Source organism: Ochotona princeps, chromosome 17 (assembly GCF_030435755.1).
Source record: "Ochotona princeps isolate mOchPri1 chromosome 17, mOchPri1.hap1, whole genome shotgun sequence".
In the NCBI taxonomy this organism is placed as follows: Eukaryota; Metazoa; Chordata; class Mammalia; order Lagomorpha; family Ochotonidae; genus Ochotona; species Ochotona princeps.
The window spans coordinates 16,296,584-16,323,735 of NC_080848.1; the positions used below are offsets into that span (position 1 = coordinate 16,296,584).

At 53.1% G+C, this 27,152-nt stretch overlaps 3 protein-coding genes across 10 annotated transcripts in view; 2 read left to right on the forward strand and 1 right to left on the reverse strand.

Annotated features, from left to right (window-relative positions):
* ZNF385C (zinc finger protein 385C) overlaps positions 1 to 1,993 on the forward strand; it is a 38,706-nt gene extending 36,713 nt beyond the window's left edge. For 2 of the 4 annotated variants that reach the window (XM_058676649.1, XM_058676650.1), the window contains exons 7-9: positions 436 to 632; positions 890 to 1,000; positions 1,393 to 1,993. In XM_058676649.1, coding sequence (XP_058532632.1) covers positions 436 to 632; positions 890 to 1,000; positions 1,393 to 1,641 — 557 coding nt within the window. In that variant the 3' untranslated portion in view covers positions 1,642 to 1,993. The remainder of the gene's footprint in view (positions 1 to 435; positions 633 to 889; positions 1,001 to 1,392) is intronic. The other 2 variants (XM_058676651.1, XM_058676652.1) reach the window with 1 other exon arrangement.
* Positions 1,994 to 3,267: 1,274 nt separating this feature from the next.
* Positions 3,268 to 13,747, reverse strand: NKIRAS2 (NFKB inhibitor interacting Ras like 2). Of its 3 annotated transcripts, none has more exons than XM_058676021.1 (4): positions 13,723 to 13,747; positions 5,251 to 5,360; positions 4,680 to 4,921; positions 3,268 to 4,332 (listed from the first exon to the last, which is right to left on the reverse strand). In XM_058676021.1, exons 2-4 carry the CDS (start codon positions 5,342 to 5,344, stop codon positions 4,093 to 4,095), a joined length of 576 nt encoding a protein of 191 aa, XP_058532004.1. In that variant the 5' UTR covers positions 5,345 to 5,360; positions 13,723 to 13,747; the 3' UTR covers positions 3,268 to 4,092. The 3 variants fall into 3 exon arrangements, with proteins under 3 accessions (XP_058532004.1, XP_058532003.1, XP_004599158.1); XM_058676020.1 differs by lacking the exon at positions 13,723 to 13,747 and adding an exon at positions 6,583 to 6,706; XM_004599101.2 differs by lacking the exon at positions 13,723 to 13,747 and having other exon boundaries at positions 5,251 to 5,485.
* Positions 13,370 to 27,152, forward strand: part of DNAJC7 (DnaJ heat shock protein family (Hsp40) member C7) — a 32,553-nt gene continuing 18,770 nt past the window's right edge. Inside the window, exons 1-2 of one of the 3 annotated variants that reach the window (XM_058676017.1) lie at positions 13,370 to 13,765; positions 13,959 to 14,272. In XM_058676017.1, the coding sequence (XP_058532000.1) occupies positions 14,196 to 14,272 (77 nt within the window). In that variant the 5' untranslated portion in view covers positions 13,370 to 13,765; positions 13,959 to 14,195. Of the gene's footprint in view, positions 13,766 to 13,832; positions 14,273 to 21,391; positions 21,506 to 27,152 lie in introns of those variants that run through there. The other 2 variants (XM_004599099.3, XM_036496140.2) reach the window with 2 other exon arrangements.

Genomic DNA, 27,152 nt, shown 5'->3' on the forward strand with positions numbered 1-27,152 from the left:
TGTGGGAGGAAAGGGGAGAGGCAGGTGGGCTGAGCTTCCCCAGCCATGGGCAGGCTGGAGTCCCAGGGCTGGGGGCAGAGGTACGTGCTTAGCTGTGCCCCACGCAGGCACGCTGGGTCCTGCTGCTAATCCCTGGGGCAGAGCAGGCTGCGCTGAGGCAGCAGGGACTGGAGGTCACCTCCTCTGCTTGGTCACTCAGCCCCTGCATCTCTGCCTGCTCAGAACCAGGAGGAAGGGACTAAGATTAGAAGCAGAAGGGAAGGCGCTCTGGTGTCCTTGACTGGGGGCGGGGGGAGCTGGCAGGAGGTGACCGTGGGTGCAGAATGGCTTCCAGGCCTAAAGGGACACACTGACCTGATTGCTGGGGGCTGCATCCCCTTGGCCTTGCAGTCCCCACTTTGGGAGCTCAGAGATGGTCGTCTCCCCTCCCTCCAGGAGCCAAACATCGGTGGATGGTGGAAGGTCAGCGTGGGGCTCCCCGAAGGAGCCGGGGCCGCCCGGTGCCCCGGGGAGGGGCTGGACACAAGGCCAAGAGAGTGGCAGCAGGTCGGAGTGGCCGCCAGGGACCCAGCCCTGCGCTGCGCTGTGCTCTCTGCCAGCTTCAGGTCAATTCAGAGACCCAGCTCAAGCAGGTGGGAAAAGGGAGGCTGGGGTCTCTGGGCTTGGAGGGGGCAGGCTGCAGGATCGGTGGGAAAGACAGGTGTACGTGGAGTGGACAGGGAGGAGCTGGATGGAGTGGGAAGGGCTGGCTGCATGGTGACAGGGGGATACCCGTGACCTCCCTTACCAGACCCTCCCCCCCCGGTGGGGGAACACCCAGGAAGAGTTGTGGATAGAGAGGAAGGGTAAGACAGTCAGGTGTGATGGTTTCTGTCTGTCTGTTCATCAGCACATGAGCAGCAGGAGACACAAGGACCGCCTGGCCGGGAAGCCCTCCAGGCCCCACAGCCAGCCCAGCAAGCTGCAGAAGCACGCAGCACTGGCTGTGAGTATCCTCAAGGTATCCCACAGGTGGCAACAGAGCTGGAGTGCGGGGTCAAGGGCAAAGGGTGGGGCTGTGGGGACAGGGACAGCCCTGCAGAAGCGGAAGAGCTGGGTTTGGGGGTGTGGGATCTGCCCGCAGGAATGTTCCGGGAGGTGGGCTGGGGTGGTAATCTGAGGGCATGCAACTCCTAGAGACTGTCTCTACCCCTTCACCCCACACCCTCCACAGGAAGACAGGTGCAAGAGAAAGTCCAGTGGAATGAGGGTTTGGGGGTGGAGGAGTGGATTTGGGCTTGGAAGCCTAAAAGGCACGTTTTGCCTGCAGAAGAATCTCCAGATGGGGGCCCAGGGAGGGGGCGGGTCTTCCTGGGGTCAGGGATTCTGTTCATTCCTCTCTTCTCATCGTAGTCTAAACTGGCACTACAGAAGCAACTGACCAAGACGCTGGCGGCCCGCTTCCTGCCTAGCCCGCTGCCTGCTGCCGCTGCTGCCATCTGCGCACTGCCCGGGCCACTGGCCCTCCGCCCGTCCCCGGCAGCCACTGCTGCCGCAACAGCTCCCCTCTTCCCAACCCCGATCCTGGGCCCGGCTCTCTTCCGCACCCCAACGGGAGCCGTCCGCCCTGCCTCGGGACCCATTGTCTTTGCTCCTTATTAGCCTCCTGAGGAGGCCTGGGGACTCCCCAGCAGCTGTCCACCACCCCCAGATCCGTGGCGCCACTCAGTCCCAAAGGGGTTGCCTTCGGCCCCACAGTCCCTCCTCATCTGACCTAGGAACGAGCTGGGCTGTTTCTAGGGGCAGCTGCCCTTGATTGTCCGGACTGGGGATCCAGCCTGTGTCCCTTGGGTCCAAGGCCCATCCCCTCCATTCTCAGGCTGTGGTCAGTCCTGGGCTCCCTAGCACTTCCCAGCCTGTTAACCGCCAAGACCTATGCAAAAGTCCCGGTGCTAGGCAGGTGGTGCTCTCACTCCCCCTAACTGAAAGCCCTGCCCACCAGGGCCCACACCGCCTGGGGTCTCCAGCCAGAGGACAAGAAGCTGCCAGGACAAGGGAGTGCCAGAGGACTTGGCAGAAGAGGGGATCCTTCAGCAGTGCAGAGTTGGGGGGATGGGGACTGAAAGCTTTGGGGGGCTCACCTGCTCCAGTGGGATGGGGCTAGCACAGGGGGAGGGGAGGGGATTATTCTGGCTGGGCCAAGTTTTAACATTTATTTATTTGAAAAGCAGTGTTCAGGATGGGGGAGGGGTAGGAGGAAGCAGAGACAAAGACCTGCCCACTGGCTCACTCTCCAAATTGCCACAAAGTCAGGGGTTGGACCAGGCTGAAGCCAGGAGCCCAGAACAGCATCTGTTTCCCACATGGGTAGCCGAGGCCCAAGTCCATGGCCACCTTCAGCTGCATTCCCAGGTGTATTAGCAGAGAATGGAATCATCTCTCATGTCGCAGGCAGCAGATGAAGCTTCGTGTGCCTCAGAACCCCGCCCCCTTCACCCCGGGGACCCAATTTGTTATTAACAAAGGTTGTGACCCAGTCCTTCCACGCTCTCCCTCTGTGGCCTGTGCCAAGTCCCTCAGATTAAGGACTGTTAACACCCAATCCTCCCAGAGCAAGCCCCTAAGGCTCCCCCGAAGCTGGTCCCTGTACCCAACCCAGCTTCTGTCCGCCCAGCCAGCCCTGTGCACCAGTGTGGGATTTGGCCCCCCCCACACACCCAAGAACACTTCTGGGCCGTCAAGGTGTCACGCACCCAACCCCTCCCCAGCCCAGCCTCTGTCACCCACACGGTATGGGACACTGCCAGTATCCACCAGTATCTCTCTTTTGTGCAAAGACATTGCCAGTAAGAGAAAGAGGAAGGGGGGAGGGGATAAAATGTTTTGATAACAGCAGTTGTGGTTTTATTGTGTCCAATGCATCAATAAATGAACCAGAAGCCCAGCCTGAGGGTGTCCTACCTCTCCTCGCCCTACCCTGCTCTGGGAAGGGGTGTGTCCTGGGGGTGGACAGGGTTGCAGTGTCTCACTTTCAGCAGGTGTGCACTTAGAAGCATGGGGAGGCATGGCAGCTGGGGAGAGGACACGCTGTGACACCTTCCCAGAGTGTTCCACACTTAACGGTTACTGGTTCACCCTATTCTGTTCAGGCGTGTGAGGTAAGGTGGGCTGGAGAAGCGCCTTATCCAGCCTTCAGCACAGCAGCAGGCATATCAATACAGGCTGCTGATACAGGGCCACCCTGGGAGGGCGGACGGGGCTCCGGGCATCACTGTGGCAGCGCTCTCCTGCCCCCCTGGTGGTCAGCGCCAGGGCCGCGTCCCAGCCTCCAGGGCTCCTGGGCGTAGCACCTTGAGAGGAAGCAGCAAGAGGAGCAGGCCCAGGAGGCCGCAGGCCATGGCATTAAGAAAATCCGAGAGGAAAGGGTCTAGGAAACTGAGAGCTACTCCTGTCACCTTAATGTTGAAGCAATGGAAGCCCAGAGACGGGGAGGGCCTGGCTGGGTCTCTGCCCTGTGCTCACTCCACTCCACCCCAACCAAGCAGGAAGAGGAAGTGAACTGCTGGGGCAGCTGGGAGTAAAGTCCATGCAGGAAGATGCTCTCAGCTTCTTCCAGCCCAAGAAGGGCCAGGGTCAAGTGTGTGGAGGCACCTCTAAGTCCAACATGCACACACAAGCACACACATGCACAGCTACACTCACAATACCTGGATAGGCCATCCTTTGAGGCACACACTGGCGTGCCCCAAGTGTATATTACAGGCAGGTAGCCCAGGAGCTGGACCCCTGTAACAGGGACCAGACCCTCAACCGGGCCCCTCTTCAAGGCAGCTTTGCTTCCTGCCCAGAGAAAACAAATGGGAGGGACATAGCCCCACAATTGCTCACACGGGTAACAGCTGGGAGGGGAAGTGGCCGGCTGGGAGCAGAGGGGCAGGGGCGTTTCCTGGAGCTAAGAGGGAGAGTCCCAGTGGCCAGTACTGGCAGGGGCTGCCTGGCTCAGGGGAGAGCGCCCTCTGCTGATGGGCAGGAGCACAGCTTGCCTGCCCATGTCCTCCCCAGCCGCCAACATGCCTGGGACCACTGGGGTGAGGAGGGTGAAGACTTGGCTCTTCAGCCATCCAACGAGCCGCTGCCCTTGTTCTTGCGGCTGAGGGGGAAGGCGGACTTGCTCTGGGGCTGGGTCATCTTGCTGGCCAAGTAGATGAAGGGCTCGAGGAGCGAGCGGCGGTCGGCCACTGACACCTCCCACAGCTTCACCTTCTCCGACCTGGCCCAGTGCTGTGCTACGTCCGGGTCCACACGCCGCTGCTCCTGCAGGTCACACTTGTTGCCGAGGACCACGATGGTGACCTGGAGGAGCCAGGGGGAGGGCGGACCATGAGTGCACCATGGGCCTCAGCCAGGGGTCAGCGGCCAAAGAGCAGGACAGAGGCTCGGACCTGAGGGTCCAGGAGAGCCTTCCCAGCTAAGGGCCTGGAGCCTTCAAGAACACACCAGGATGGCTTCACCCTGTCAGGGTCAGGGTGTCAGCCTACAGATAAAGGGCCTCCTTGGTTGAGCTGGGTCAACATCTGGCAACCTTTGGAAAAGCCTTCCAGCACCTGACTCCCTCCTCCTGGTGAGTAAGTTAAACACAGAGCCCAGCACAGCCTGCCCCACCAGCCCCGCGCCCACCATTGGGGGCCCTGCGCCTGCACCTCCTTCTTGTCCTTGGACTTGTCAATCTCCTTCTTGAGCAGCTCCACCCGCTGGAAGGACTCCCGGCTATCAGTGCTGTAGACCAGGACGTAGCCATCCGTGCAGGAGAAGCAGTGCCGGGGCAGCTCGGCCCCATCCCGGAGCCCCCGCGTGTCGTAGAAACGCACCTGCTCCCGCACCCCTCGGTCTGTCTCGATGGAGCCCACGTAGATGTCTTCCTGCGTCTCGATCATCTCAGAGCCTGTGATGTAAGGAGGAAGCCGGCTGGAGGTGCTGGGGAGGCAGACAGGACGTGTGCGCCAGGACACGCGCAGGAGAGAGGTGGCAGGGACTGTGTGCAAGTGTGTGTGTGTGTGTGTGTGTGTGTACGTCCATGCACACACCTGGCACGACTGGGATCTTCTGAGGGAGCAGACACTGTGCTCCGCTGTGTCAAGCCAGAGACTGCCATGGGAGCTTCTCCTCCCCAGCATGGGTTATCAGACTGGGGGTTCTGTCAGTTTCACCCGGGTCTAAAAGCTCTAACAGGAGCGGCCTTCAGCCCCTGCGTCCTTCTCCCAGCACACTCACCTACCACGTGGTTCCCATACAGAAGCTGCTCCAGGATGGAAGTCTTGCCCACAGACGCCTGGCCGCACACCACCACCTTGCAGCTCTTCCCCATGGCTCAGCCTGTGATCCTGAGGGACGGGGGAGCACTGGGTGAGGGGAGGGAAGGCAAGGTCAACACCCAGGGATGATTTTCCAGGCTGGAGAGTGCCAAGGTGAGCTGAAAAGCGGCCTCAGCGACGCAGTACCACCCCTCCTCCCCATCCCATCCCTCCCACCCCCACCCTGCCCACTCCAGGACGCTGAGCTACCAGCTCCCCACAGGGGAACAGGAAAGCCATTGGCTTGGGGCAAGCATGCACCTGGCCTCTCTGTGTACACAATATGGCAGCTCAGGGTAGCTGCCTCACCGACAGGGACCCCATGAGGAAACCGGCAGACATAGTATTCAGACTGCAGCTGCCTAAAGCCACCTGCTCCTTTGGGGGACAGGGAGCAAAGCCGGATGCTAATTTGCCTTCTTGTGTGACTCATGTGGACAGCATTCCGTTCCCTCTAGTCCCTAGGGAAGCTCAGAGCTAAGCTGAGTGACAACTAACAAAGAGGCAGAAAGCTGAGGGACAGCCACAGTCGCTGAATGGAATTATGCCACTGCCTGCAACACCAGTGGTTCAAATCCCAGCTGCTTCACTGGCAATCTAGCTCTCTGCGGATGTGTGTGGGAAAGCAGCACAAGATGGCCCGAGTACATAGGTCCCTGTCACCCACAAAGGGGACGTGAAGGAATGTCAGGTGCCTGGCTCAGGCCACTGCAGCCATTCGGGGGGTAAACTATTGGATGGGTCTCTCTCGGTAACCCTTCTTTCAGATAAATAAATCTTTCAGTAATTACATTTTTAAACCCCTGTCACTGGGGATGCCTGCATCTCACAGTGGAGTGCCAGTTACAGTCCTGAATTTCCCCTTCCTGCTAATGCACATGCTGGGGACAGCAGATGACGGCTTAAATACTTGTGTCCCTGCCACCTTCAGGGAGACCTGGCTGGAGTTCCAGTCTCTGAGTCTCTGCTTGTCTCAGAAGCCATACACAAGCGGGACGGGCTTCCAGGGGAAAAGGCTTCAGATCAACCGATCCAGGAACCCCTTCTGAGAGTCCCCAGACGCACATCTTGCCGAAAACCAACCGTGACATCCGCTCCAGATGCCCCCCTCTCCGAGAACAGGTACAAAAACTACTCCCAGACGCGGCCTCCCAGACAGGAGAAGCTCCTGTCAACGCCTCCCCCTCCCCAGATAGTGAACCCCACAATCCAGACCCGACCGCTCGGGATGGGAGGCCCCAGGGACAGACACCTGCGCCTCCCCGACCCCGGCGTCGGCCGAGCCGCCTCCCAGCCCCGTCCCTCCCGGGACCCTCGAGACATGCCCGGCCGGGTCCCCTCAAGGACGCATACAGCCCAGCACTCGCCGCCGCCAACCTTTCTCCTCCACCTCCCGGCAGACCTCCGCTCCGTCAGGTCCCGCCCCGCCGCGCCCGCGCACAGCCCTCGGCTTCCGCCCTGCGCCGGCTGCTCCCCACAGCGACCCCGCTAGGCCGGCGGGAGGGTGGCGGCCAGAGCCCAAGCCTCCAGGCTTGTAGGGTGCTGTGTAGCACCTTCTGAGGTCCCCTCGCAGTGATCTTTCGCTGCCAGGACTTCCACTATTCTTGCCTCCGTCAAACGTTTTCAAATGTATCTGCTGTGTGCCATGGACAGGGCCGCGTGCTGGGAAAAGCCCCTGCATTGAGACGCAGTGCCTGCCCGGGTTGACTGTCTAGAGCAATAGCTGGAGTCCTGCATGGTGAGTACCATTTCCACAGGTGCCATGGACACAGGAGAAATTTCTGGAAGAATGCATACCTGTGCTGATATTTGCAGGGTCTGAGGAGAGGAGGTGTAGCGGAAGCCAGTTTTTTGGTTTTTGGTTTTTTTGGAAGTGCAAGTTCTGCAGTTCAATACTGATGGTAGAAACATGCCCAGGAGACAGAGGCCCTAGGGGGTGGGTCTGAGACAGGATGCCATTGTAGGTACTATGCCCATACACTGACCTGCTCTCTTTGTTTTTGTATTAAGGAAGGCATGCTAAGAGCAGGTTTAGCCTGCTGGTTCAGACGCCAGCATCCCACAGCTAAATGCTGGGACTCCATCTCTGGCAGCAGCTGTGGAGTGCAGTGACCAGGTTAGAACCTTGGGAGGAAGCAGCAGCCATGACTCACGCACATTCAGTTCCTGCCACCCACGGGTGAGGGGAGACCCAAGCTCTTGACCCTGTCCTTCACCCCAACTGCTATGGGGTATTGGATGTGAACCAGAGGATGGGAACTCTCTTAAAAATAAATAAATCAATGCAAAGAAATCTCTGTGGACCCAGGAAGCAACCAAGAGCTATCCAGGAAGTGGTTGAGTCTACAGGGCTTGGGGCAGTGACAGCAGGAGGGGACAGCTATCAGCGGGTGGAGTGAAAGCTGTGGCATTGCTGGGCTGATGCTGAGACAGGCAGCATGGAGTGCAAAAGCTGCTAAGATGCTTGGACTGCTGGACGGCAGACTGGCAGCCACCAGGACAGGCCCAGCCACCCCCAGTGAAGCCCATGCGTGCATTTTGGGGAAGAGCTCCCTTCCTGCCCACCAAACATCTCCCATTCCTTCCCCACGCAGTGATCCCCACAGGCACTGGCTTAGAAAGGCAGATACCAAGCTGGGTGGGACTTCCTTTGGCACATACTGCTTTCCTGGAGGAAGGGACAGATTTTTTTTTTTTAAGTTTTATTTGAGGGCCCGGCAGCGTGGCCTAGCAGCTAAAGTCCTCGCCTTGAAAGCCCCGGGATCCCATATGGGTGCCGGTTCTAATCCCGGCAGCTCCACTTCCCATCCAGCTCCCTGCTTGTGGCCTGGGAAAGCAGTTGAGGACGGCCCAATGCATTGGGACACTGCACCCGCGTGGGAGACCCGGAAGAGGTTCCAGGTTCCCGGCTTTGGATCGGTGCAGCACTGGCCATTGCAGCCACTTGGGGAGTGAATCATCGGACGGAAGATCTTCCTTTCTGTGTCTCCTCTGTGTGTATCTGGCTGTAATAAAATGAATAAATCTTTTTTTTTAAAAAAAAGATTTATTTGAAATTGGGCCCGGCGCAATAGTGTAGTGGTTAAAGTCCTAACCTTGTACTCCGGGGATCCCATTTGGTCGCCGGTTCTAATCCAGTGGCCCTGCTTCCCATCCAGCTCCCTGCTTGTGGCCTGGGACAGCAGTTGAGGACGGCCCAAAGCCTTGGGACCCTGCACCCGTGTGGGAGACCCGGAGGAGCTCCTGGCTCCTGGCTTCGGATTTGCTCAGCTCCAGCCATTGCACTCACTTGGGGAGTAAACCATCGGACAGAAGATCTTCCTCTCTTTCTCTCCTCTATGTATATCCGCCTTTCCAACAAAAATAAAGGCAGATTTATAGAGACAAGAGATAAAGTCTTGTACAAGTAGCTGCAATGGCTGGAGCTGAGCCGATCTGAAGCCAGGAGCCAGGAGCTTCTTCTGGGTCTCCCACATGGCTGCAGGGTCCCAAGGCTTTAAGCCATCTTCCTTTGCTTTCCCAGGCCACAAGTAGGGAGCTGGATGGGAAGTGAGGCAGGCAGGACTAGAACTGGTGACCATATGGGATGCCAGTACTCTATGAGGGAGGAGTAGCTTTTTGAACCACAGCACCAGCCCGGACCTGAGACTTAAGAGAGCCTACTGAAATGGAGGCCAATCTTCAAGCACAAGAATTACTCAGCCATTTCCTAACTGGTTAAGAGACCACCAATGGGGAACCTTTTACCTGGAGGTTCCTGCCCAACAAGGAGGGGGTCAGGGAACGCTTAAAATCCCTAGACCTTTGCAAAGACCCCTTTAGTGTCTCCCCTATCTCCTTTCAAGAGGCACCCCATCTCCCAGTGCTCTCCCATCTGGTCACTTTGCAAATAAACTTCTCTGTCTGCAACCAACTCCTGGCTTTTTATTTCTATCTTAAGCTGAAGAAAGAACCCATAGAACTTTTCTGGTAACATAATTTCCCTGGTCCTCTGGGGCAGAGTGTAAAAAAAAGATTTAGATTGGATCCACAGCTGAATCAACCTAGAGAAGACTTCACAAGGTTGGCATGGTTTCCCTCAAGTGGGACTGCACCTGTGGAGGTGATCCTTGACACCCCATGACTCTGCACAAACACGGGAGGCCCCCACAACCAGTCACAGCCTAACTATGGTCGGATCTCCAGAGGGATTGTATTAGGAGGGGCGATGTTAGGAAGGGCGGCTGTTTAGGCCATCAGAGGCCCTAATCCCCAACTACCTATTTGCCCTTTCCTATCACCTTCATTTTCCTTTTGGGAGCAAGGCCGTGGGTACACATGCTCAGAGGAAACCTGGAGGAAGACTGACAGTCTCTGGCAGAAGCCACTCTTGTGTGGGATTTGAAACTCCCCAGGTGGATCCCGAATGGCGACCGGCAGGGGACCCAAGTGCTGAGCTTCTGGCTCACCTCTCAGTGGAGGAGGGGTGAGACTCCTGTGCACCCCCAAGAGTGTGTCGCTTGGGTTTGATCCCTTAAAGTGACTCGTGTGGACCCTCTACACTCCCCAGAGGAGTTGAGAAAAAAACAGTCCCTTTACTCACTACCAGCTCAGTTTTACCACCCACGTGGCTTCCAGCCTCTGAGACCTGAGCAACCATAGGAATGGGAGGGATGCATTTGGAGCTGTGCTGTAGGAACCTGTCTATTAGAAGCTCCAATAAGGGCCTGGCATGGTAGCCTTGCAGCTAAAGTCCTCGCCTTGCAGGCACTGGGATCCCATATGGGCACTGGCTCCAATCTTGGGAGACCCAGAAGAGGCTCCTGGCTCCTGGCTTTGGATTGGCTCAACTCTGGCTGTTGCAGCCAGTTGGGGCATGAACCAGTGGATGGAAGATCTTTCTGTCTTTCCTTCTCTCGTAATTTGAACTTTCCAATAAAAATCAATCTTTAAAAAAAATCACACAAAAATCTGTGGGCCTTTTCCACTCATATTGATGAGGTGGAGACAAAAATCCCAGGGGCAGTCATCCTTTGTTGTTACCAAGTGTTCCGGAGCCTTCATGTGGGATGAAACAATGGTCAGGGGCAGGTGGGGCAAGGCAGGGGTGATCCTGGGGTCCTGTCCTGGTGGACAGCAGGGCCACTCCTGCGATGACTACACACAGGGGTCAGACTGGGCTTGCCTCCCAGTTCTGACACAAACTTCGGGCACAGGCTAGACAAGGGAGAAGACGGCAAGTCTCTCTCTCTACTTGGTTGTTGTGAGTGGACTCCCAACCCTTCTTGGTTGTACCCTTAAAAACTGGGACTTCTTTGACCCCCAAATCTTGAGCAAAGTTAGCAAAACCAGGATATATTTGAGCAGGCAGAGTCCCAGATGTAGCGTGGTGCAGGAAATAGGAACTGATCATTCCCAGCACCTGCTGTTCTGACAATGTATCCCTAGACACTAAGGTCTGGCCCAAACACTCTCTCACTGATGCTGAAACCTGGCCCTCCACAGGGAACCTTACTTCTGACACCATCTTACAATTGGACCTATTGTAGGCACTGGGAAACTGTGTAGAAGTTCTTTATGTCCAGATGTTTTTCTTTCTCAGAGACTACCTCAAGGACAGCAGAATTAAAAAAGCAAACAAAAACAAAAACAAAAAACAGAAAAACAAAACCAGCCACAGTTCAGGCATCTGGAAGTGTTGGCACCTTCTGATTCAAAAGATAAGGGCAGGGCCCGGCAGCGTGGCCTAGCAGCTAAAATCCTCACCTTGAATGCGCCAGGATCCCATATGGGTGCCGGTTCCAATCCCAGCAGCTCCACTTCCCATCCAGCTCCCTGCTTGTGGCCTGGGAAAGCAGTTGAGGATGGCCCAAAGCCTTGGGACCCTGCACCTGCGTGGGAGACCTGGAGGAAACTCCTGGCTCTTGGCTTTGGATCAGCGCAGCTCTGGCCGTTGCAGTCACTTGGGGAGTGAATTATTGGATAGAAGATCTTCCTCTCTGTCTGTTCTCCTCTCTGTATATTTGACTTTGCAAAAAAATTAAGTAAATCTTTAAAAAAGATAAGGGTAATTTGCAAGTAGATTAAAAAAAAGCTCCTCCTCTTTGAAGGCTCCTTCCTGCTGCTCCTCCCTCACAGGGACCTCATCCCTGCTCAACTCCCCCCAGAGCAGCCCTGCCCTCCTTATCCCAATGCCTCAGAGGAAAATGCTTCCAAGTCTTATCCTGGATTGTTTCCTCAGCCAGTGGTGAGGGTAGAAGAACTTGGTAGGTACCCAACTCACCACTGTTCGTTAGGGAGAGACTGAGCCACCAGTGACCTTTCTAGAACACCTCAAGGGAGCCAACTGTAAAGTTCACTAACTTGGGCCCCACACAGTGGAGGGTGGAGCAATCCTGAAGGACAAATCCCTTGTACAGTCAGCCCTGGATATCTGGAGAAGCTCTATGCTTAGGGCAGACTCTGGTAAGTCCTCCTTCGACCAGTTGATCCAGGCAGCCAATACCGTGTTCTGTAATCGAGACTTAGAGAAGGAAAGGTGGAAAAACAGGCACCATAGCGAAATGTTGGCTGCTATGAATGTGTCCACTTCAAGAAAACAAAAAAACAACATGGTCTTGCTACAGCTGTGGGAAGCCAGGCCACTTTGGGAGGGAGTGCCCTTAAACCAAAGACCAGAAGACTCCTCTTAGAGAAAGTCCCATCTTCAAGGAAAATCATTGGAAACTGAAATGCCCCCAGCTTGAAGGAGCCAGGGTCTGCTGACCAGGACCCCCAGTGATGGGTCCTGGGGTCTCCAACCCAGGCTCCCAACACCTGGGTGCAAACTGAAGAGACTCGGGTCTCCCTGATGGTGGGACCTCAGAAAGTCAATTTCTCATTAAACACAGGTGCCCAATTATCTGCATTGTCTTTTTCTCTTGTGCCTAGATCCTCTCAAAAAGTAACTGTATAAGGCATCTCTGGCCAGCTTCTCGAACGACATTTCACCCAACCACTGGCTTTTACTTTTGGAGATCTGTACTCCCACCACTCTTGTTATTTCTGAGACACCTGCCACTTTATTGGCAAAGGTTATGTAGGCGTAGCCTTAGCCACTGGTGTTCAACATTGTTTTCCCCTCTCTGAGGCAGATACTGACTGTACGGTCTGAGATCAGCACCTCCAGTCAACCAGATTCTCCAGATCCAACCTGCAATTCACTGGAGGATCTGAAGTTGCTTTTCAAAAAGGCACCTGCCAAATAAAGTTAGCAACCAAAACACTGTCTCCATGGGTAGGAATTACAGATCACTCACACCTGAGAGCAACATCGGCTACCCAGAGCAGATGACCTAGTTTCTTGAAGAAGTGTTTAGTGGGAATGGTATGCAAAAGCCTGCTATATTTGAACCCTGTATTATCAGTTGCTTTGTGTTCTTTCCCCCGATTATGGGCCTTCAAACTCCAGATGGGCCTTAACGTGAAAATTTGTGCGATGATCAACTTCTATCACAGCAACTTGGACGACCCAGACTGTGAATCCCACACCTCCATGGGGCCCTTCTACCCAAATGACGCCCCATTTTAGCAGGAAGCAGAAGCTGTCTTTGCCCTTTATCCCTACAGAAGTGGGTGTGGGATTCCAAGATGGGGAGGGGGTGTCGAAGACTGTCCAAACCCACTGAAATCTTGGCCACATCCTCAGGCGAGTGGCACAAGAATTGCCCAGCAATTTCCTAACTGGTTAAGAGACCACCAATGGGGAACCTTTAACACTTACAATCCCAAGACCCTTCCAAAGACCCCTTTGGTGTCTCTCCTTTCAAGAGGCACCCCATCTCTTGGCTTTCCCCTCCCCTCTTCTTTCTACGTTCTCCTGGTCTCATTGCAAACAAAACTTCTGTCAGCAACCAGTTCCAAGCTTTTAATTTCTGAGGGAAGAATCCACCGAGCTTTTTTTTTTTTTTTAAGTCCTCTTAGCCTTTCATCGTAGCCTTAATCTCAAGCTCCAACAACACTGTAGCATGAGTTTGGGTGCAGAGCAGGACGATGAGGCTGCGGCCGTGTGATCGCTCTGCGGTCCCGTACAGCCGGCCCTGGGCAAGCCCGGCGCGCCGAGCAGCAGCGTTTATGAGATGGAGCCTTGTGGGGGCCACAGACCTCACCCCGGGAGCTGCCATATAAACTCCAGGGCAGGGTCTGGGGTGCCTCGTCAGCTTCCCTAAGGCTTCCTGCTGAGATGGCACTCCCCGGCGGCTGACTTGAAAGCGGCCTCATAAAAGGGGGGGCCCCGCGTCATGAGGGTGATGAACCAGTCGGCGCTTGGAGATCCGCGAGGGATGAAAGGCGCGGGGTGAAGACGCCCTGCGTTCCCTGGCTTGGCTGGGCAGGGCCTCCAGGGACCCAGGAAAGCTGAGAAAACTGGGCTCACAGTGTATTGCCCTTCCCGAGAAGAGGCGGCGACACACTTGAAGGTAGTGGCGGGCGGGCGCCCCTTCCAGGGTCCCCCGTCGCTCAACTCCGTCGCCTCCCCGAGCCGCACGCCTAGACGCGCTAGGACTTGGCGGTTGCTATGGCAACGAGGCTCTCGGACGACTGAGGCGAGTCGAGGCCTAGAGAGACGACACCCTCCTGCCTTCCATCTTTCCCCTCCCGCCTTTCCTACAGAAGGGCAAAGTGGCGCCCCCTACGCACAGAAACCGTCCCTGGGCCCCGGCCCCGGCGCGGAGACCACCGTGGACCTCCGGGAGCGGGAGGCCGCTCTGGCCCCCGGCGGAGCCTCTCGTTGGTAGACGGGCCCGAGGGAGCCCCTCTGGGCGCAGCTCCGCGGAGCCGCTCTATGCTCCGACCGGAAGTGCTCTTCACCGCCGGTCTCCCACCCGGCTCTCTGGTCCCGGCGGTAAGATGGCGGCTGCCGCTGAGTGCGATGTGGTAATGGCGGCGACCGAGCCGGAGCTGCTGGACGACGAGGAAGCCAAGAGGTGAGCTGGATGGCGAGGTCATGGAGGGGGCAGCGAGCCTCAGCCCCTGCGGTTCACGGAAAGCCGTCCCTGCCGCCATGCAGCCTCTGGCTGCCGAGACAATACCCCGCTCTCCATCTACGATCCAGTCCGGGTGGATCCCCACGAAGGGGGCTCCGGGCATCGGCCTGGCCTCTTTCCCTCCGCTCCGCTCCTTACGGCCAGGACGGGGTCTCCGAGGGGGCATCGCCGAGGTCCGGCCGGGTGGGAGAGGCAGCGATGACGACTTCCTTAACTCGCCCCTCGACTCCCGCATGCCTGGGTCCGCCTCTGGACATTGTTGCCTGTCCGCACTTCGCTGTCTGCCAAGCCCTTGTTCTCCTCTCTGCTTCTCCTGCAGGAGCTCAGATCCCTCGTCCACGCTGGGCTCGAGGGGCTCGTGGGAGGCCTGGATTGACCTGGTCGTCCCCTGCTTTCCCCCCACCCCCGGCAGGCAGAGTGAGGGACTGGCGGGGAGGGGGGGAGGTCTGCGTCTGTCTGACTGCTCTCCCCTTCCCCCCTTCCTGGTCTGAGGGCTTCACTCCTCCTGGGACAGCGAGGAGGAGAGGTGGGGGCAGCTGCTTGGACGCCGTTAGCACTGCTGGGCAGCCGCAGTGCCTGGCGATTGCCAGCCCCGACCAGCCCAGGAGCTGCTGAGTGAGTGGTTTTCTAGAACACTCTGGGTTCTGGCAGAGTGCTGGGAGTGGGGTTTGGAACACAGTTGTGGATAGTCACACCTGTTCTGTCCCCGCAGCCCATCCGGTGGAGCGGTTTCTAGAAGCTTGGAGGCCTTTCCGCATCCGTTGCAGGTTAATTTGATCCTTTTGGTGGACTACCAGGGCCCCCTGCCGTCTTGTTCTCTCGCTCCCTGTGGTGAAACCAAGCCCGGTGCTTTGAAGCGATGAGGAATTCGTTCATGAGATTAGAAATCAGAAGTAGCCTGAGATTACTTTCTTCTGCCCAAGTTAGAAGCGGAAGTTGCTAGTTCCTAGTCGTGGCTGCTCCCGTCCAAGGGTAGCCCAGGGTCACAGTCAAGTTTCTGATCTGTTGCAAGAAGAGGTGTTCCACAGAGCTCAGGCACCCCCTGGGGTATCAGAAAAGGTGGGGGAATAGAGGCCCAAATCGCTCTTCTTGTTGAATTTTCTTGTCCTTAACTGTTTCCTGGTGTTGAGAGATGTGGTAAACTCCTCCTAACAGTGTAATTGTAAAGATTTACTTGGAAAGTGGAGTGATTCTTTGTGTGCTGTGAATAGGAACTGTGGTCTTGTGTTCTTAAAGAAAAAATCACAGCTTTAGGAGCAGACATTTGGCCAGCATTGGACACCTGTGTCCCGTGTGGGAGTGCCTGAGCATGGTTATCCTTCCTGCTAATGCAGACCCCAGGAATCAGGTAGTGACAGCTCGTGCAGTAGGATTCATTCCTGCCTTTCACACAGCAGACCTGAATTGAATTTCTGATTTCCCGGCTTCAGCTTGGCCCAACCCTGGGCAGTCCAGACATTGGAGGAAGTGAACCAGCTGATGAGAGCTCTTCCCTCCCTCTTTCTGCATGCCTCTTTAAAAGAAAAAAGATCACAGAGTTGTACTTTTATTACTGTACAAAGTGAGTACACTGTACAACTTACAGTATTTGTTAGCGGTATACTGAAATCAGAGTGTTGGCATCTGCTAAATGCCTTTTTTCCTGGAACTTAAGATGTCATTGATTGTAGCATGTCCAGCCAGTTTATCTACCACTTAGAAAAATGCAACTGTAAATTCAACTACTAAAAAAAAAAGTGCGCTCTTACAAGAGTTGTATGCTACATTTATTTACATAGAATTCTTTCAGACTTGATAGAACATGTTTGCTCTGGGGCACTCTCATGCACAAATAAAAAGGAAAACAAATGAATTAAATACTTACTATTTGGCATTCTGCCACAGAAGGCTTGGTGGAGGTAGATTTTCCAGCATGGAGGCTGAATGAAGGGTTGGAAGCGTTGCAGGGAGGTGGCCGCCCTCTCTTCTGTTTGCTGGTGTCTTCCCTCATAGAGGCCATTTGCTCTGGGTGTAAGGATAGTAGCTGACCACATTCCTGTCTTGTTAAGGACGGCTGTCAGCTCCCTGACCTCAGGGATCTCCAGAGCTGTTTCAGTGAGAAACAGGTGGAGTCTTCATTTTTTACATTTTGGCTCAAGTGTTTGCTGTGGCTGCTGCTAAATGGTCACAGCCCCGCAGCAGGGAGGAGAGGCGCGTTTCAGACGCTGGGTGGCACGGTTGCTGCACTGGACCTGAGGCCATGGTTCATGTCCTTTGCTTTAGCATCCCTAGAGCAGAAAGAAATGGACTTCAATATGTTGGCCAGTTTCTCTTAACAAAAGTTACATTTTCCTGTAAGATCTGAGACACTAAAGTAAAAGTTCTGATTCTATTTGCTCACCAGAGCACAAAGACCTCTTTAGAAACCAGAAGGCTAAATTGCAGGGGTTTTACATTTTAGCTGACCTCAGCTTTGCCTTGGCTTGGGAAGCCATCAGCCTCTCTACCAGGTGTACTGATTGGCTTGAATTAGGACACTTTGGTCCTGTTTCTTGCATGAGGGAGCAGCTGATGCCTGAGGTTGTCTTGATTACAGTAAAATGGAGGTATTTCAAGTTTATCTGGAGTACACATTTTTTTTTTTAAGATTCATTTATTTTTATTTGAGAGGCAGATTCAGTGAGAAAAGGAGAAACAAAGATCTTCCATCACTGATTCATTCCCCAAATGGCTGCAGTGGATGGAGCTGAGGTGATTTGAATCCAGGAGTCTCCTCTGGGTCTCCCACGCAGGTGCAGGATCCCAAGGCTTTGGGCTATCTGCTGCTTTTCCAGGTCACAAGCAGGTAACTGGATGGGAAATGGAGGAGCTGGGATATGAACCAGTGCCCATATGAATTGCCGGTGCTTGCAGGGGAAAGATGAACCAATTGAGCTATCACGCCAACCCCTAAGCAGACACTTTTTGAAAGACATTTATTTATTTGAAAGGCAGTTATAGACAAAAAGAGGGGCGGAGATCTTCCATCTGCTGACTTACTCCCCAAATGACCACACTGTCCAAGACTGGGCCAGGCTGAAGTCAGAGCCTGGAACTCTCCAGCTGGATCTCCCACGTGGATGCAAAGGTCCAAGGCTTGAGCCATCCTCTGCTTCCTTTCCAGGCACATTAGCAAGGAGCTGGATGCAAAGTACAGCAGCCAGGATTGCTCTGACACCCATATGAGATGCTGGCGTCACAGGCTTAACCTGTACCACAACACTGGTTCTTAAGTAAACAAGAAAAGTCAAGGGCCCCGTAGATCAGGAGCTTCCTCAGCCCTTGAGTTGATCCTAACCTTTTTGTATGTGTGTGTTGAAAAAAGATTTGCTTGTTTGAAAGAGCTAGAGAGAAAAAGATAGAGACTTTCCAAGATGGGCACAGTAGCTGAAGTTGGGCCAGTCTGAAGCTGGGAGCTTCTCCGGGGTCTCGGACGTGGGTGCCGAGGCTGAAGCAATGGACCGTCCTCTGTGGCTTTCCCAGGTGTGATAGGGAGCAGTAGAGGAAGTGGAGCAGCTGAAATTCAAACTAGTGCACACGAGGGATGCTGGCACCACAGGCAGCAGCTGAAGCCACTGTGCCATAGTAATGTCTCCTTTGTTTTTTTTTTTTTTTTAAGATTTATTTATTTTTATTAGAAAATCAGTTATATAGAAAGGAGAGACAGAGAAAGATCTTCCATCCACTGATTCCCCAGGTGGCTGCAACAGCTGGAGCTGAACTGATCTGCAGCCAGGAGACAGGAGCTTCTTCCATGTCTCCCATGCAACTGCAGTGTCCCAAGGCTTTGGGCTGTTTTCAGCTGCTTTCCTAGGCCTCAAGTAGGGAGCTGGATGGGAAGTGGGGTGGCTGGGACACACACTGGCATCCATATGGGTTCCCAGCATGTGTAAGGTGAGGATATCAGCCACTAGGCTACTGCACCAGGCCGTTTTGGTACACTTGAGCAAGAGCAATTTTCTTTTAAATAAATTTTATGTGTTTATTTATAGTTACACTTTAAACATTTTATTTATTTTTATTGGAAAGGCAGATATACAGAGAGGAGAGTCAGAGAGGAAGATCTTCCATTCGATAATTCACTCCCCAAGTGACCACAACTGCTGGAGCTGAGCTGATCCAAAGCCAGGAGCCAGGAACCTCTTCCGCGTCTCCCAAACGGGTGCAGGGTCCCAAGGCTTTGGGCCCTCCTTGACTGCCCTCCCAGGCCACAAGCAGGGAGCTGGATGGGAAGTGGAGCTGGCAGGATTAGAACTGGTGCCCATATGGGATCCTGGTGCTTTCATGGTGAGGACTGTAGCTGCCAGGCCACCACGCCAGGCCCATAAATTTTATTTTGTTAATAATGATTACATGGATGATCAGGGTGGGAAGAATTGAGTTTTAGGGGAAAATTGGGTGAATTCATTGCTGCTGCTTGTTGTTCCTGGGGGAAGGGGATAAACAAAGGGGGAAACCACTCACCACTTTCCACACATCCCAGTACCGGGATGAGGAACTGCCACCTCCTATCAACCCGGAGTCTCAGTGTGCACATATTCTGAAGGCTCTGTCCTAGTGGTTTGGATAGTTCTGAAATGCTGCCAATTTCACCGATCCGAGGATGATGGCACCCCCTCAATGTTCATTGGCTCCATTCACAAGATTTTTTTTTGCTGTCATTTGTTTGGGGTAGTTCTCCAGTTCTGTTTTGCTACAGCCCCAAATGTGCTGTCATATTCTCTTTTTACAATAGGGCCTGTATCCACTGCTCCACCTTTTTCATTAGGTAGGGCATGTTCTTGCAGGCGAGTCCCAAGTACCTGGGCCAGGTGTCCCAAGCATCACTGGATCCCCCTCTCCTGGGGCTCACAAACCCGGTGTCCATCTATTAGGAGGAGACCAAAGCATCACCGCATCCCGCACCCCTGGAGCTCACAAACCCGGCATCTACTTAGTAGGTGGGCCCCAGCGCCTAGGACAGGAGACCCAAGCCCGGCCGAATCCCCCACCCCTGGGCTTCACAAAACCAACATCCACCTAGAGGGTGGGCCCCAGGTTCTGGGCCAAGCAACCCACACCCCACCAGTTCACCCATCCCCAGGACTCGGGAATCCCTCCCCCACCGCGCACATGGGCCCCATGACCTGAGCCAAGCTACCCCAGCCCTGTCAGGTCCTCCATCCCTGGGACTCATGTACCTGGCACCCGCTGGGTCCAGGCTGCCATGCATGACTCGCCTCACCTCAGCGTCTGCAGTCTTATTGCGTAGCCTGGCCTAGTCTAGTCTGCCCACTGTTCCAGCTGCAGCTGGTAGGTGCTGCAGCCTATCCCAGCCCGGCCTGATTGCTGTCCCAGTCCTAATGTGAGCTGGCTGGTGTTTTTAAAGAAGATTTATTTATTTTTATTAGAAAAGCAGATTTACAGAGAGGAGAGAGAGGGAGAAAGGTCTTCCAACCACTGATTGACTCTCCAAGTGGCCTCAGTGGCCAGAGCTGAGCTGAGCCGAGCCGATCAGAAGCCAGGAGCCTTTTCCAGTTCTCCCTCGTGGGTTCAGGGTCTCAGCGCTTTGGGTCATCCTCTGCTGCTTTCCCAGACCACAAGTAGGGAGCTGGGTAGGAAGTGGAGCAGCCAGGATTAGAACCAGTACCCATATGGGATCCCAGGTATGTAAGGTGAGGACCACACCGGGCCTTTAAAGACTTATTTTATTATTATTTGAAAGATTACAGAGAGGAGGAGAGACAGAGAAAGATCTTCCATCTGCTGGTTCACTCCCCAGGTAGCTGCAACTGCTGGAGCTATGGGGCCGCCGGGATTAGAACCAAAGCCTATATGAAGAATAATTTTTTTAAAAAAGATTTATTTATTTTTATTGCAAAGTCGGATATACCAAAAAGATCTTCAATCTGATGATTCACTCCCCAAGTGACCACAACGGCCGGTGCTGCACCTATCTAAAGCCAGGGGCCAGGAACCTCCTCCAGGTCTCCCATGCGGGTACAGGGTCCCAAGGCTTTGGGCCATCCTTGACTGCTTTCCCAGGCCACAAGCAGGGAGCTGGATGTGAAGCGGGGCTGCCAGGATTAGAACTGGCACCCATAAGGGATTCCAGAGCTGCTAGGCTCCTGCACCAAGCCTGAAGAGCAATTTTTATTAGGCCCTTTATTGTTAGATTATCCAAGTACTGACCAAGCTCGACCCTGCTTAGCTTCCAAGATCATATGAAATTGGGTACAGACAGGGTGGTTTGGCCATAGTCAGATAAGGCCCTTTCTCAGAGCCTGAATGTTGCCAACCTGCTGTGGATCCAGGTTTGGCCATTGATTTCCCTGCTTGTATTGGTGCTGGGAAGGGCGGTACCCTGCATCTGTGTTTTGGGGCACGCTGTGCTTAGTTTGATTACCACAGCTTCTGGGGATGCTGTGCAGTGTGTGGTACTCACTGCAGCGCTTAGGCCTGCTGCTCACCACCCTCGCTGTCTTTCTGTCTCCCTTCTTTTTTGGCATGTTTTACATTCTTAGCATTTGGTTGTCCTAATCTGAAAGTCCCTAAGTAGGAAGCTAGACATTGCCTGCATGGGAGTTTGATCTTGAACCTGAATCGGTGTTCTTTCCTGTTGTTGAAGTGTGAGGTCAGAGATAGGAAAACACGGCAGTTGGGAAGAGGGAGCCCTGATTCAGGAAGGTTAAACTTAAGAACAGAAAACCCTGACACTGGCAAGTGGCAAAATGGTTCATTAATTGTCACTGGAGCGAAGGTGAGACAGCAGGTCTCATCCTTGTTACCCGAGTTCAGATCCACATATTAAGCAGAAACAGTTTTGGGAAAATGTTGGGCCAGTTGAGTGGCAGTTGCCCAAGTATACCTGTTCCTAACGACTAGAACTCTGATTGGCCCAAATCTCGGCCTTGTTATACCTTCCAGCCAATCGGGTTAGTTGGGTCACTGAAGCTAGTATTTTAAGTTTTTAAAAGCTGAGTACTGGGCACTTGCCTTGCTTGCTTTCTTTAGGACTGTGGAAGAAGACTGGAAAAGAGTGGTCAGTGGCTGTGTAGGGGTCTTGTGGCATGACGCATAGAACCTCTGATAGCTCATTGCTCTCTTACTCCACTAATGTTTGATCCCCTTTCTCCAGTCCTCGGTCATGTGGAAGTTTCTTAGACGTCGTTCCAGGTATTATTTTAAACTGATTTTCAGCAGTATGAGCAGAGCCCAGCGTGCGTGTGCACCATTTGGCGGTGGGTTTTATCAGAGGGGACAGCTCTTTCTCCACCCAGATCGTGATGGTAGTTACCGGTTTGACCTTGTCGTGGGCAGGAGTTGAGTGGTTGAGGCTTCTGAGAACAATAATAAGAATATATAAGGGTACTTCAGAAAGTTTGTGAACTAGAATTAAAAATATAAGTTTAATTTGGTAGAAAAATTTGAAATCCTTGTATGGTTTTCTTACTACACGTTTTCAGAGGCAGGTGGGAGGCCTAGACAGAGTTCCTGGCTCCTGGCTTCTGTCTGGCCTGGTTCAGCTGTTGAGACTGTTTGGAGAGTGAACCAGGGAGTGGAAGATAGCTTTCTTTCTCTCTCTCTGTTTCTCATTGTGTGTCACTGTCTTTCAAATAAAATCTTTTTTAGGAAATGTACATTTTTCATGAACTTTTTGACTTTCCCATATGTGTGGATTTTGAATTTCACACCAAAATAAATATATCTTTTAATTCCATTTTCCACAAGATTTTTGAAGTATCTTCACATGAATTCTGTAGACTGATTTTGAGGCCTAATGTTCTGTTTGCACGGTTTGTCTGGGGAGGTTTGGATTGTGAGATAAACGATTTTAACGGTTTCTTCTGTTTGGTTTTTTTTGGGGGGGGGTGTTTTTTGCTTGTTTTGTTTTGTTTTTTTTGCTTGTTTGTTTTTTTGAGATCTTTCATCTGCTGGTTTACTCCCCAAATGCCTGCAAAGCCGGGCCTCAATCCAGATCTTCCCTGTGGGAGGCTGAGACCCAGCTGCTGGAGCCAGCACCTGCTGCCTGCCAGGTGGAAGCCAGGTTGGAAGTGGGGGAGCTGGAACTGGCTCCACGTGTTCCAGTGTGGGCTGTGGGCTTCCCGTGTGGTTGGTGCGACAGATAACCTGGCACCAGCTCTCCTGGTTTTCATGTTAGTTTGGAGGGGGGTAGGAGGGGCAAGGGGACATTCTCTTCTCCTGGAAGTTCCTGTCCTGGGAGCTCTTCCTTGGGCAGGTTGTTGAGGTGGTTCGCCACCCGTTACTAAGGAACCAAGAGAATTCTTGGGAAGAAAACCCAGATAACCCACTCTGATTCCCCTCTTTGACTTGCCGCGCCCCCCAAACAAAACAAGAAGTAACCTTTTTTTTTTTTTTTTTTTTTTTTTTTTTAGATTTATTTATTTTACTTGAGAGAGAGGATGAGACAGCGAGCTTCCATGTGCCAGCTCATTCTTCAGATGGTTGTACCAGCCAGACCTGAGCCAGCCTGAAACTGGGAGCCAGGAGCTTCTTCTGGGTCTCCTATGTGGGTACAGGGTCCCAAGGACTTGAGTTGTCCTCTACTTCCTTCTCAGGCCAGGAATAGGGAGCTGGATGGGAAGTGGAGCTAACCCTGCATCTGTGATGCTGGGATTCATTATGGGCACAGGTTTAAGTCCCAGTTGCACCACTTCCCATCCACCATGCTGGCCCCAGCAACTTTTTCTCAGTAGTAGTTCCTCAGTTCCAAAGTGTTGGTGAGTGCTGGTATCCCTCTGGGGATAGAGAAGTCTCAGAATGAGGGCCAAAAGTTAGAATGTCAGTGACCTGGGGGGAGTATGCCTGTGAGCCCCTGGCCAGTGGTGGGGCCCAGAGAGCAGCTTCATAGAAGCCTGTTCTCACGGGTAGCTTTGTGGTTGACTTCGTTTCTCTGCAGGGCACGTAAAGGTGAGGTGACTGCTGTCATTTGAAAAACTAGTCTAGGGTTAAAGCTCACTATTGAGGTAGCAGTTTCTGTACAAACACACTACAGTGACAGATTCCTGTGACAGTGGAGTGGGCTCTTGTGGGCTGTCCTTCCCTGCTCTGAGCACTAGAGAGCTCTGCTGCCTCACACGGCCTTCCCCTGCTTCCCGCCGTACCCTTGGGTCCCTGCCAGCAGTGCTGCTACTGAGGCGTCCCCCTGACTGTCCGCAGAGCAGTTGGAACTGGCGGAGTTGGGACTTCGCTTTATCTCCATCTTCTACCTTTCTTCTCCTAGGAGAAGGAGAGTGGGAGTTGAACTGTGCTGTAAAGGGAAAGTTGTCTTCTATAGGGAATGTTTTCAGAGTGCAGTTTTCATCCTCCTTTGCCCACTTCTGATCCAGCTCGTTGCTAGTGTATTTAGGAAGGCAGTGGAGGATGGCCTGGGTGCTTCCCACATGGGAGACCTGGTCTGGGCCTAGCCCAGTGCCAGCTGTTGTGATTTTGGGAATGAACCAGCAGATGCAGGGTCTCCCTGTATCTCTCTGTATCTCCCTTTCTGTAACTCTGCCTTTCAAACAAGTGAAAATCTTAGGCTGGGGCAAAGCTGGGGAGCAGTTAGCTTTGCCAACAGGCAGCATTTGGGTCAAGCCCTCACCTCTCTGTTTTCTTCAGATGGTGTGAAGCTCCTGCATACAGCACCTGGTGAGCACTCAGCTGTTGGTGACAATGTTCCAAGTTGTAAATGGCTTCCGTTTATGGATGGAGAACTGGACTTCATGTCTTACTCCTGGCTTAGTAGAAAGTTTGTGTTATGTTTTGTTTTAAAGCAGCAATGAATGACTCGCATTTGATAGGATTGGGTAGTAGGCGGGCCCTGGGCTCCTGTGGCTTACTCTCGTGAAGGTCAGAGAGAGGGCAGCAGGCAATGGGCCCTGTGACATGCCACTGGGGACAAGAGGTCTTGGCCCGTGGGAAGGAGGAAGGAATCTACTCTGGGACTGGCCCATCACCCGTGAATTCTGAAGGGCGGAGGGCATTGCTGCCACCCAGTCAATAGAACTGCCAAGAAACGAGGCCCAGCAGTAAGAGTGACATTTTGGAAGTGGCAAGCACAGTGGGATGTTTGACAGTGTGAAGTGTTCCTGTTGAAAGTCCAGCGGCGGGAAGGAGAAGTATTTCCCCCAACCCTAAGGTTCTCCTGCTAGTAAAATAACCTCCAAAATTGACTAAACACTTTTTTTTTTCAACTGGAAAATCAGACATACAGAGAGGAAGATCTTCCATCTGCTGATTCACTCCACAAATGGCCGCAATGACCGGAACTGAGCCAACCCGAAGCCAGGAGCCCGGAGCCTCTTCTGGGTCTCCCACATGGGTGCAGGGTCCCAAGGGTTTGGGCCATCCTTGACTGCTTTCCTAGGCCACAAGCAGGGAGCTGGATGAGAAGTGGGGCCACAAGGGTTTAGAACTGGCACCCGTACGGGATCCCGGTGCATTCAAGGCAAGGCTACAGCGCCGGGCCTGCTAAACACTTCTTTATTCTGTCTTGTTCTAAGTTGTTATTGTATGAAGAAAATGGAAAAACAAAGCCAGGTTGACTGCATTGCTTGTGCCTTAGTTTGTTATTAATGTTATCGGAAGACATTTTGGAAACTAGCACCTAAAGGATTCTGTGTCTGTGGAGGCCGACTAAAGTCTGAACAGTCCTGAAGTAGAAATCTTACTTAAGTGTTAAGCTTGGAAATATTAGAACAGACATTTGTATGGAGCGTCTAGTTTGGGGGCATGTTGCAATGTCACCCGTGGTGAAGGAATGTCTTTTTAAGACAGGTTGTAAATTTGTAGGCTTGGCTGATGATCACAGGCCCAGATCGACTGATTTGATCACATCATGTTGAGCCCTGCTTACACCCACATGGTACCAGATTCCCTCGGCAGTGTACTGGAGCAGTTAGCGTGAGCAGGAAGTGAATGCTATGCTGGGAAAGAAGTAACTGGTAGGAGAGGGTATCAACATGTTAGCACGTTCTGTGCCTGGCGCAATAGTGTAGCGACTAAAGTCCTCGCCTTGAATGCTCCCAGGATCCCTTATGGGTGCTGGTTCTAATCCCAGCAGCTCCGCTTCTCATCCAGCTCCCTGTTTGTGGCCTGGGGAAGCAGTTGAGGACAGCCCAAAGCCTTGGGACCCTACACTCAAGTGGGAGACCTGAAGGAACTGGCTCCTGGATTTGGATCAGCACAGCACCGGCCATTGCGGTCACTTGGGGAGTGAATCATCGGACGGAAGATCTTCCTTTCTGTTTCTCCTCCTCTCTGTATATCTGACTTTCCAGTAAAAATAAATAAATCTTAAAAAAAAAAAGTTAGCACATGTTCTGACTGATGAGGTTGTCTCTGAGCCATAGGGGGGTGCATTTTAAATAGCAGAGCAGACCCCCGTGGCATGCATTCCCCGGGGAGGGGCGGTGCTGCTGGGAGACTCTCCTTGCCAACATCCAGAAATCTGCCAGCAGCTCTTTTCACAAAAACTTGTTGCTGGAAAGTAAAAGTAGAGGACCAGATTGGTGCAAGTAGTCATTCTCAGTGTTCCTTTGTGAATCAGAGCTGTGGAATTTATCTTGCTAGGGTTGGCCAAGGTTTCAGTGGGAAGCAGAAGTAAATGTTCATCTGAAAACTTTGACCCAAACAGGAGTTTAGTGGAGTAAAGTAGGACTCCGTTAGGAAGCTTGTAGAACAGGTGAGGTAATCACCATGCTGTACGAGGCCGTGGGAACAGGGTCCATGGAAACAAAGTCTGAGAAAGCACTGGAGCTGTGATGTGACTGCTAATAGCCCCATCAGGGCAGTTATGGCCAAGTATTTTAATTAGTGGTTTAATTTAGTCTTCTTGACAGTTCTTGCCCTCTGCGTTGTTCTTTTTTTTTTTTTTTTTAGATTTGTTTGTTTTTATTGGAAAGGCAGATTTACAGAAAGAAGGAGACAGAGTTAAAAATCTTTTATCTACTGGTTCACTCCTTAAGTGACCGCAGTGGCTGGAGTTGAGCCCAACTAAAGCCAGGAGACAGGAACCTCCTCCGAGTCTCCGACGTGGGCCCTGGGTCCCAAGGCTTTGGGCCATCCTCTGTTGCTTTCCCAGGCCACAGAGAGCTGGATGGGAAGTGGAGCAGCTGGGGCATGAACCAGCACCCATATAGCATCCCCATGCATGCAATGTGAGGATTTAGCCACTGAACCATCACGCTGGGCCCGAGTCCTCCCCTGGCTTGTGAGCCTGCTGGTCCTGGTGCTTCTGTCTCAGTATTGAGGTGCTTTGGTGGATGTGCACGGTTACCGCACATGCCAGCAGATGGGTGGCAGGTGCTGCCTCCAGAGTATCCTGTGCTGGCAAGCTCTGCTCCAGCTGCCCATGCCTCTGCTGTAAGGGTCACTCCTGCAAGCCTTGCTCCTGTCTCAGACTCCCAGGGCGGGGCTTGAATGGGCTTGACCCTGAAGTTAGTCCTGATGCAGCCTGTTCTTGCTGCTGCTGTGCCGGATTCCAGTGAGCCACTCTTCGTTGGATACATCTTGTTGGGTAAAACCTGCTGTGTGTTGGATAGAGGAGCTTCAAAATGGAGAGACCCCACTTCAGGCACTGGACTTGGAGGGAAAAAGCCTTCAGCCTAAACGTACTAAGTGGCCATTGTTTAGGCAGCTGTTAATCAGCCATGTTTCTATGAAAATAAGTCCTTTTTCATGAGACAATTGTGGGGGAATAGCTAATTCTGGCCTGCTGCTATGCAGTGTGAGGTTAAAAACATGGTAACTTGTCACAACACAATTCTTGTTCTTTTTCTGTGGGCTGACTCTACATTACTTGCTTTGTTTCTTCTAGAAT

Coding starts and splice junctions, on each gene's coding strand:
- NKIRAS2 (XM_058676021.1), bottom strand. CDS start 5,344: ATGGGGAAGAGCTGCAAGGTGGTGGTGTGCGGCCAGGCGTCTGTGGGC. Junction 4,922..5,250: donor GTATGGGAACCACGTGGTAG/GTGAGTGTGCTG, acceptor CTTACATCACAG/GCTCTGAGATGATCGAGACG. Junction 4,333..4,679: donor AGTCCAAGGACAAGAAGGAG/GTGCAGGCGCAG, acceptor TGGCTCCTCCAG/GTCACCATCGTGGTCCTCGG.